Here is a 10,911-nt window from a genome sequence, read left to right as displayed (position 1 = left end):
AAAATCAAGATCAAAAACATATCAAATTCACAAAATATCATGGTTTATAGGAGCTGATCTTTAAATAACTTAAATTTTTAAATAACTTAAATCTTTAAATAACTTAAATAACCTATTTTAACCCTTTTTCAGATTTAATATAAGTCTTCTGTGTCTCCAGAATGTGTCTGTAAAGTTTCAGCTCAAAACACCCATCAGATTATTTATTATACCTTTAAGTATATTGGAAATTTCTGCTCTGAACACAATGTAGCTGTTTTTGTTGCCTGTGTCTTTAATGCTAGCTCTGCCCGCCCACCGTTCCCACATGCCTGTCAAGAATGTGCCTCAATCTCCGGCTGTGTCAGATAAACAGCAGTGACAGACATGAAGGAAGCAGATTTCACGTAACGTTTGTGAGAGATACTACAGTAAGAACTTTCCCAATGATTATTTGATGTATTTGATGTGAAGTTAATTGATTCCTTTCTGCAACGATGAGTCACACACAATGTCATTACAAAGTTCAAGCACGCACATACACAGACACACACACAGAACACAAGGGATTGAAGCGTCTTCTTTTATAATTGTTCTGACATGTGGCTGTGGTGATAAAGACGGTAAAATAATTCCTTATTGCATTGTTTTAAAAACGTTTTAATCTTGTAAAACTCATTCTTGATCACATCTGATGATGACTGGTGAACACAGCGAGTTGGACAGAATCGTAGTTGCTTTGCGCGCGTCCTGTTTTGTGGATAAGAGTATACGCGTTATACGCTATACGCGGAGACATGTTAATACGCAGCTGTTAATCTATTCGGCAGGCGGGGAAACAGCACTCCTACATCACGTTGCGTTCGGCCCCAAAACAGGAGGGATTTGGATCCTATTTTAACGTCAGGAAATTGAAAAAAAAAGAGTTTGATTGTGTTTATTTCATCCCAATATGACTGGACACACCAAACCTACACACAATTCTGTCCAAACAGATTACAAAAAAGGATTTTCATCATAGGTGCCCTTTGAAACTGTAGCACCAAATAAAAGTAATGTTGTTTTTGTTGTTGTAAAAATCTAAAAAAATAACTAGAGCTGGACAATTTGGCGTTGAATTTAATTCGCAATTAATTGAACAATTTAACTCGATTAGGATTAATGAACGATTATTTTATTTCCCTCATAGTTCACTGAGAGGTTTTGTACAGTAAATACGCTCACATATTACAAGTGAGAGAGGTTTGAATGAAGGGTGCGTTATTTGATTTTAAAATAATTAAAGGAAACACACACCATCTACCCTCTATGATTACTTATTGAACATCAACATTGAACAGCTAAAACTAAAACACACATTGTCTAAACCGAACAGTCAATAAAACGAACAGATTTTGGATTGGATTGGAACAGATTCCAATTATGGAAACAAAATAAAAATGTTCAATGTTTTTCATATTAAAAGTAGAAAATAAGCAGTATCTCTTATAAATAAAATAACTCATGTATATCCTGTAAATAATATCTTAAACAGTGCATTTCCTGCAAACAAATAATTCAATGTAAATAATAATTTGAATGAAATGGAAAATATGCCGTCTCAAGGCATCTCTGGCGCAGGTTTCGATTACCATCAATGTAGTGCAAAGTAAGGCTCAAGAATGGGTCTATCATCCTACATGACCGAGATCAGATGTGGCTGTAAAGCGGCTGCAGAAGTATAAATCCGCCTCAACCTTAAGAGCTGGGTCACAAGACTCCACACACGGTAAAGAAAGTAATCGAAAAAAAAAAAATTGACCTGGAAAAATATGATCGATTATAGGTTTTAAATGACGATTTCCATTACTTTTCGATTAATCGCCCAGCACTAGAACTAACCATATTTGATGACCATAATAAATGTAAACCCTTTGAATAAGGAGAAGGCTGACATGCTGTAGTATGGTTTTGGTTGTATTCATGTTGCATTCAAGGAACAAACCAAAAATTTCTGACAAGATACTAATGAAGAACTAAAAAAAAAAAAACAGACTATATGAATCCACACACATTTACATTCATTCACTTTCTTTCTGCTTAGTTTCTTTCGGTCGCCAAAGTGGAATGAACCGCCAACTTATCCAGCATATGTTTTACACAGCGGATGCCCTTACAGCTGCAAACTCCCATACACTCTCACATTCACACACATACACTATGGCCAATTAAGTTTATTCAACTCACCTATTCACCTTATTCTCCGCGTACGAGTGGGCGCAGCCATTTGAATCATTTTGGCTCAAAACTTCCGGTCTCATTCACTTCCATTCATTTTTAGACGTTAAAAACAGCTCATTTGGCTGCTTGGTGTTGAAAACTGATATTTTCTTATTATATTATTCTACTTTGTCTGTATTGTAATGCAAACACTTGTTTGTAGAGTAAGTAGTTTGGCCGTTTTTTGCCATTTATTATTCCTAGTCATTTTTCCCATAGGCAACTGAATCGGAAGTTCTAAAACAATCGCAAAAACGCACACACTTCCGCATTGAAGCATAAGGTCAATAGCGCAGTCTTTGGACTGTGAGGGAAACCGGAGCACCTGGAGGAAACCCACGCCAACATGAGGAGAATTTACAAACTCCACACAGAAATGCCAACTGTTACTCGAACCAGCAACCTTCTTGCTGTAAAAGCAACAGTACTAACCACTGAAGGGGGTCACGCACCATGAGCGCCACGCAGCACCATGCATTTCAGAATTCTAAACATAGGTTTCTAATAGGGTACACACACCGGCACCACAAGTCGTCAGCTGTCCGTGGCGCCCAGCCACGACTCAGGACACTGTTCATATTTCTGCCGCGCCACAGAGCGACATCTGAATAGTTTCATTTTAAATATCATGCGAATGTGCGCGTCGGGTGTGCGATACTTCCAACTGTCATGTGCGTGCCGAGCAGCGCATCCGGTGTGAGACCTACTTGAGTCACCATGTCGCTCACACATTTACATCCTGAAGCTAATTTATAATGTACTAAGATTTAGATAATCAATTTGCGGGAGGAGTATGATGGGGTATACTCAGAAACGATTTCTGATGCTCGTTAAAAACTCTTATTTAAAATGAGCTGAAACAACACAATTCTTGAGGTTTTTTGGGGACAACTTAATTGTTTTATTTTCAATCCTCCTAAATTTCTAAAAATAACTAAGTTAACCTAGTCAATTTGTGTGAAGGCATTTTTTTCAGTGTAAGCTGGGTCTGACAAGAACAAATCTAGATCACGGTAAAAACTGATGATATAACCATTAAACAAAAACTGTTTAGTTATAGTGCTTAATACCAAAAGACAATTTTTCTGCTTCATGGATTTTACCAGAAAAGTAAATATTAAAACCGTTTGGTTGTTAACAGACAAAAGAAAAGGATGAAAGTTTTTATAATGGACCAATTAGATAACTGTAGTTCTCATGTAGTAAACTGTTAACAATGGATATTTTAAAACCACAAAGTCTATTAAACTGTGCCAATATAAAAATAAACCTTTAAATTGTTAAAGGGATGTTTGAAAAAAAAAAAAGAAAACCTGCTCTTATTTCACTCGCCCTCAGGCCACACAAGATGCTACTGTTATTATTACCATTAATTCCCTCTGAAAAGGGTAATAAAATTAGAAATACATAAATTTTTCTGCTCAGTCTGAGTGTTTTGCTACTTAAGATCTCAATGTATTATCAAAAGCCAAGGGTATTAATTTTGTTTTGCCTGTATATGATTTTTGTATGTCTCAAAGTGCAAATAACCACTGACTTGCATATTATGAATCCCAAAGAACTCCAATTTCAGCTAAAAATCCTTAATGCTTAATGAAAAAAAAGTCACCAACATCTTGAATGACTCGAGGGTCAGTTAATTAACCTCAAACATTCATTTTTTGCCTGAAGATTCAAACTTAATCTGCATATAACTTTAAGTGCATTTGTGAAAGCGGAAATCAGAGTAGCTTAGCACACCACAGTTTCTCAGTGATCTGGAAAAAACAAAAAAATAGATTTGGAACCTCTCGAGGTTGAGTAAATAGTCAGGCAATTTTCATTTTTGGCTGAACTATGCCTTTAAATATTGAGACAGTTCAGTCGACACATTACAAAAAATATAATGACTTAAATAAGGTCTACAGATTCTTTAAGGATTAAAGTTTATGTGCTGGACCAATTAGATCATTGTAGTCCTTATGTATCTGTTAACAACGGACATTATAAAAACACTTCAGTGATGTTCCAATAGGGCTGGGCGATAAAATCGGTATCGATATTTATTGACTGAACACGATAAAAAAGTTTGTTTTGAAGTTTCAGTATTAAGGCTATAGTGTTATTAAAATGTGGCTGCTAAGCACGCACCTTGGAAGAAATGGCAATAATTTTAGGGTGTTTGTCATTTCCATTGGAGGCGCAACTTGCATGACGTGCACATGTTTTGTAAGCGGTGCACGCATTTTCCAGGTACACCTAGATAAAAACATTTGAACATTTCCGAATGCCACGAGCGCACCGTGATAAATGCAAGTAGAACTAACCAATCTGCTTCACACTTTGTATGGAATATACACATTTCAGTAACGGTAGACTAATTTCCTCGGACAAAAACAGCGCGCCCAAACACTACAGTGCTTTTTACTTTTCTCCATAAACTTGCATCAGAGCTGCAGCAATGATTTGTCCATTAGTCATCCTCTGAGAAAATGTTGATGGACGCCTATATGAGAGACGCCATAGAAAAGGGTGAAGGAAACCACGCACTCGCACTTGTCACTTGAAGGAATTATGATGTTTTCTAACTTTGTTTTATGCATTAGTAATTTAATCCTGTTTTAATCAAAAATATAAAATTATGTTTGTGTGCTTAACCTCATATAACCTTGCTCCATAACAGCTGTGGCTTCGCATGACTGATAACCGAGAAGTTAAATTCTGAGAACTTGTTATCAGTAAAATGTTACAATTCTTTCTTTTAGGCTGCACTGCTTTCTCCATCTAGCACGGATGGGAAAGTGCAGGCTCACTCTCTCTTGTGTGTTCTATTATGTGTGTGCGTAACTTTTTCTGTGCAGATCATTTGTTTGCATGACAACTGATGATTCTGCTGATCTGGATGGAGGATCTTTCTTACTGAAGCGCCCCTGGGTGCGGCTGAAGAGAGACGGCGATAAATATGGGGGAAGGGAGAGGAAATGTGTGTGCTCAGCCTGTGCTGCGGTTCTCTGGCACCCAGGGCCCTATATGCTTTATCCATTTGATTCATTAAATTCATTTAAACTTATTTGAAGCCTCTGACCGATCTTTGAACCTGGGGACTAGGGGAAAGTCCACCACACTACAGGTCAGAATAACAACACATGCAAAAATGAGTGCTGTATAGCAGCAGTGAGGAGATTGTAAGTAAGGAAGCATGTAAGGATCGCCAGAGTGGCTTTTTGGTTTCTTTTCTTGTGCATCCCAGCCACTAGCTCCCCATCTGAAAGATTTTATAGTGTAGGCATAATGTCGTCATCCAACTTCACAGTTTGTAATGTTGCAGTATGTATTTAAATAATAATGGTTGGTTCCTTTACTTGAAAGCTCAGATTTGATTTTTATAATTTGTTTTGTTTACAGAGTTTGAGGTTTTCCGTATCATTATTACTGACGCCTTACAGATGTTGATCTACCTTAAAGTTTGCTTTGATTGTTCAGTATTTACGTTTTACCATTGCACACACTTTGTAACATTTTATTTATCAAGTTTAAGAGTCTCTTTAACACTAATGTTTATTTTATTATAAAGAGATCTGATATTTTGTTTAAATATTTTTGTTTTTGACTATTAAAACAGTTTAATGTTGGTAAATTAAATTAGAGGTTAAATAACAAAAAAATCCTAATATTGCTAAATGTATTGTTAAAAAATCTTCAATAATTATTGATATCGAATGATATGAAACATGATATCTTAATAATTGTTTTCGCAATATCGCCCAGCTCTGTGTTCCAATATCCAAAAATATATATAATAAATTCTTAAAGGGTTATTTGATGTCATTTTACTCATCCTCAGGGTACACAAGATTTTATTATTATTACAGTCTCTGAAAAAGGTAATATTATTAAAAAATAATGTTTAGTTTCCTGCCCAGACTGACTGTTTTGCTCATTTGTGAAAGCAGGAATCAGTTTCTCTGTTATCTGTTTCATTCTCAACTGTTTCTCCTACAGATATACGCTACACGATCATGCTGTTTTTGTCCGGTCTGTCTTTGTAGCTTGTTTTCTGTGAGCTTTGGTTTTGAGCTGCATTGAGGAGATGCTTTTAAGAGATTCTTTTTTCCCCACACTGAGTTCCTCTGCTCCCGCCTTCCACTGCAACAACTGGCCATCCTCTCCGCCCGTCACCAGAGATCGACCAACCACATCCCACTGGAAGCATCTCACTGTAGCCAAATGCCCGCCTTTCAGGGATTGAATAAGCCTTAAGCCACTCCCACTGCAATCCAGGAGGTGAAGCTCTCCTTGATTACTTCCACCCACTAAAAGAGTCCGCTCTTCATCTGATAGCCATGTACCGCCAATAAAGTACTCGAGTGAAGCTCCGTCGGGGAGCTGGACAAGTGTTCGAGCGTCAGCAGAACTCAGAAGGATCAAAGTGTCGTTGCTGTCTGGACGGGCAACGTCCCAGAGGTGAAGCCCCTCATCATGAGTCAGACAAAGCAGCCGGTCCAGATCTTTGCCTGTCAATTAGAGATTTACAATGTTTAAGTGTATGGTAAGTCAAATATGGTGATGTTTAACATTTGATTTTAAATATTTTATTTCATTTGGTTTCATTTTATTTCAAATAGTTAAAAAAACTAAGCATTCTCAGTATTATAGTATTTGAAAAAAATAAGGGTGCTTTCACGTTTAGTTCAATTGCCTGGACCGTACCCAAGTTCGATTGTCCCCCCAAGCCACCTTCACGGTTGGTTTGTGTTCACACTTCACATGTCTTTTTTCCTTCAGAACCCTGATACACTTGCGTTATCAAGCCGCTGTTTTGTGTACGGCTGTTCCCAGGTGACGGGCACAAAAGCAAAGTGCCAAAATGGAAAGACGTCTGCACATCGCGGTCGTTTCGCTTTTATTGAACCTTTTGGCTTTGGACATACAGAAAGCGACTTGCGTCTATCTGCCGTAAAAATATTATAAATGTTTAGAACATAACGCAATGTCTGCAGAAGCTGTTTTAGGAGGAGACAAGCAGACATTATCACTGTGATTGCCCTGGCTCAGTCCCACTTGTCAGCAAGGTACAGTACGTGATACACACACACACACACACACACACACACACACACACACGAATAATCGTCATGAAGTTTAGCATTCAGAAGTGAACCGGATCAGAGTTCAAACCACCTCTTTCAGGTGAACTCAGGTACGGTTCATGGGTGCGCACCCAAGTTCAGAAGAAACGTTCACACTAGCTAAACGTACCATACTGTGATGTCAAACGAACCCGGGTGCCGACCAGAAGTGCTAGTGTGAAAGCACCCTAAGATTCATATTGTTTTGAATCTTAAAATGGCCAAACGTGGAAGTAAATGTCTAAAGGATTCAAACCCATTTTAACCAGTTAATTAAAGAGACTGGACTTTGTTTTAGTCATTAAAACATTTTACACAAAGTGTATATAATATATTGTGTACTATTATCATGGTTTACATATTCATTTTAATATATATAAAATGTAAAAATATATATATAATTTTATATTACTTCGATTTATATTCAATTTATGTCAGAGAGAGTAAGACAGAGAGAGATACTCTACATTAATGAAATGTTGTTGTTTTAATTATTATTATTAATATTAATATTATACAATATATATAAAAAATTACAGGCCTGGTTATCAAAAAAATAACCTAGAAAAAAAAAATACTAATAACAATGTAACAACTGTGTGTGAATAAGTGTGCATGGATGTTTCCCAGTGATGGGTTTGCGCTGGAAGCGAATCCGCTGTGTAAAACATATGCTGGATGAGTTGGTGGTTCATTCCACTGTGGCGACCCCTGATTAATAAAGGGACTAAGCCGGCAAGAAAATAAATGAGTGAATGAATGAATGAATGTTCTTTTTCTTCAGCATATCTGTTCATTTGTCATATTTGCATTTCTGTATAAAACTTATGCTAATAATAAAACTAACAACAACATTATTATGTTATTAATATTTGTATTTTTTAATTTTTTTTTTTTTTAAACAATTCAATCTGACAAAATGATCCCAAGAAGTCTTCAATCATACACACAAAACATGTTCTGTATTAATAATGACTTTTTTAAATAACTAACAACAACAACAAACAACATGTTCTATATAAATTATTATTTCCCACTATTATTATCATTAATAAATAATAATCCCTTGTCATAAAAAAGTTACTATTGTCATTAGGCATGTCACAATATCTTTTTTGTTGTTGTTGTATGATATATTACACTAAAATATATCGCGATAAACAATATTATTGTAATTTTAAGACAACATTTGAGCCTTTTTGCCACTCATTACATAATGCCAGAATGACAATGCAATATCATCACAATGCAAGTACACTCTTCCAAAGAACAGCTATTTATATCTTAAGACTATTTCATTTAATTGTCATTTTAACAGTTTAATAATTAGGCATTGGAATCAGAATGTGAAAACACAAATCCAAAATAAATAATAATAAATGTTGACGAAAAAGTGCAAGGTAAAAAAAGTGACAGAAGCTGTGATATCTGCTACCAGATCTGTTTTCAGTTGTCTGACACTCACATGAAAATACACTATAGCAATTTATAGTAAATACTATGTTACAATGCTTTTTAAACTATACTGACACAGACACCTCCAATAGAGATAGTGATCTTGCTAAAATGTTGCTAGATTTGTTTTTATGTATGGGCGATATATATTGCATCACCAAAAATGATTGAGGTCATGTCCATGTGTTGTGTGATAAGTTAATATATTGATTATAGTGACAGGCCTAATTAAATGCTGTCTATAATGTAATGCACAAAATATTGCCAAGTTATATACAGTTCTATAGTCTGGCCTGCTACTTACCCGTCCAGCAGAGGGAGCTTGCAGAGGAGTTGCAGTTGCAGGTGGTGACAAGAGCATCGTCCTCTCCTCCGAGACTCAGATCAAACACATTCACCAGCCCATCTGTGCCTCCAGAAGCCAACCGGTCAGCCTGCTGAGGGTGAAACTTCACCGCAGTGACATCATCACTGTGTGACTCCGAATAAACGCCCAGCGGGCCTCCATCCTGTACCATACGGGCATCCCAGAAGACTAAAAAACTGTCCTCCTCCACCTGCTCGGTGCCAGCGCACAGCACACGATCACTACAGCTCACATCAAACGAGCAGTACGTATGTGTCGAATCACTGCGGAAAACCTGAACAGAGTCAGAAGCAGGCCGTCGGATGTCCCAAGACCGCAGCGTCCCATCGGCAGAGCCAGAGAACAGCAGGTGAGGGGACAGATGAGAGAAACGGACCCCACAGACAGGAGCCGTGTGGCCCTGAAACTGACCCACCTGACGGAGCGTCTCTCTGTTGTGGAGATGCACTGAGTGATTGGAGCAGCACATGGCCAGAACATCTGACGCTGCAAGAGAAACGTCCAGAATATATGTGGCCTCAATGGGCTGCAGTCTTCTGGCGATGGCGAGGGTCCTGAAGGTGTCCATGAGAGCATCCATGGCTGTCAGCAATTCACCTAGCACCTAAAAGAAAAAAAAACAGTCGATTCACTGTTCAGCAAAGTAGAACACAGCTGTAGTTCTCTGCCGGACACAGATCTATATTTTAAATTAGGGCTGCACAAGATATCATTTCAGCATCAATATCACAACGCGCACATCCGCAATAGTTCCATCGCAGAATCTGCAATGTTGAGTTGGGCTTATATAGTTTAGGATTATGCATTAACCACCCAATTTATTAGGTACACCTTACAAGTACCAGGTTGAACCCGTTTTTGCCTTCAGAACTGCCTTAATCCTTCGGGGCATAGATTCAACAAGGTACTGGAAAATTCCTCAGAGATTTTGGTCCATATTGACATGATAGCATCCCGCAGTTGCTGTAGATTTGTCGGCTGCACATCCATGATGCAAATTTCCCATTCCACCACATCCCAAAGATGCTCTATTGGATTGAGATCTGGTGACTGTGGAGGCCATTTGAGTACAATGCAGGGATAGTGCAGTGAGTCATAAAGGGATGGACATGGTCAGCAACAATACTCAGGTAGGCTGTGGCGTTGACACGATGCTCAGTTGGTAGTAACGTGCCCAAAGTGTGCCAAGAAAATATCCCCCACACATTACACCACCACCCCCAGCCTGAGCCGTTGATACAAGGCAGGATGGATCCATCCTTTCAAGTTGTTGACGCCAAATTCTGACCCGAATATCCAAACGTCGCAGCAGAAATCGAGACTCATCAGACCAAGCTATGTTTTTCCCATCTCTTTTTGTCCAATTTTGGTGAGCCTGTGTGAATTGTAGCCTTAGTTTCCTGTTCTTAGCTGACAGGAGTGGCACCCGGTGTGGTCACGAACCAGTCTGGCCATTCTCTTCTGACCTCTGCCATCAACAAGGCATTTTCGCCCGCAGAACTGCCGCTCACTGGATATTTTGTATTTTTCGGACCATTTTCTGTAAACCCTAGAGATGGTTGTGCAAGAAAACCCCAGAGGATCAGTAGTTTCTGAAATACTCAGACCATCATGTCTGGCACCAACAACCATGCCATGTTCAAAGTCACTTAAATCACCTTTCTTCCCCATTCTGATGCTCGGATTGAACTGCAGCAGATAATCTTGACCATGTCTGCATGCATTAATGCATTGAGTTGCTTC

At 38.1% G+C, this 10,911-nt stretch overlaps 1 protein-coding gene across 1 annotated transcript; it reads right to left on the bottom strand.

Moving 5' to 3' along the window:
• Positions 1 to 6,042: 6,042 nt before the first annotated feature.
• On the bottom strand, positions 6,043 to 9,911 carry wdr89 (WD repeat domain 89). The gene is made up of 2 exons (XM_056470970.1): positions 9,106 to 9,911; positions 6,043 to 6,731 (listed from the first exon to the last, which is right to left on the bottom strand). The coding sequence occupies exons 1-2, from the start codon at positions 9,746 to 9,748 to the stop codon at positions 6,235 to 6,237; spliced, it is 1,140 nt and encodes a 379-aa protein (XP_056326945.1). The 5' UTR covers positions 9,749 to 9,911; the 3' UTR covers positions 6,043 to 6,234.
• Positions 9,912 to 10,911: the final 1,000 nt, after the last annotated feature.

This window comes from Danio aesculapii, chromosome 13, assembly GCF_903798145.1.
Source record: "Danio aesculapii chromosome 13, fDanAes4.1, whole genome shotgun sequence".
Taxonomy (NCBI): Eukaryota; Metazoa; Chordata; class Actinopteri; order Cypriniformes; family Danionidae; genus Danio; species Danio aesculapii.
Note: the sequence above shows the minus strand (reverse complement) of the source record. Positions and strands in the feature narration are given on the sequence as shown.

What these genes read in the sequence shown, in the direction of transcription:
- wdr89 (XM_056470970.1), bottom strand. Translation starts at nt 9,748, where the DNA reads ATGGATGCTCTCATGGACACCTTCAGGACCCTCGCCATCGCCAGAAGA. An exon ending in AAGCTCCCTCTGCTGGACGG is followed by an intron (nt 6,732 to 9,105) that starts GTAAGTAGCAGG and finishes TCTAATTGACAG; the next exon opens with GCAAAGATCTGGACCGGCTG.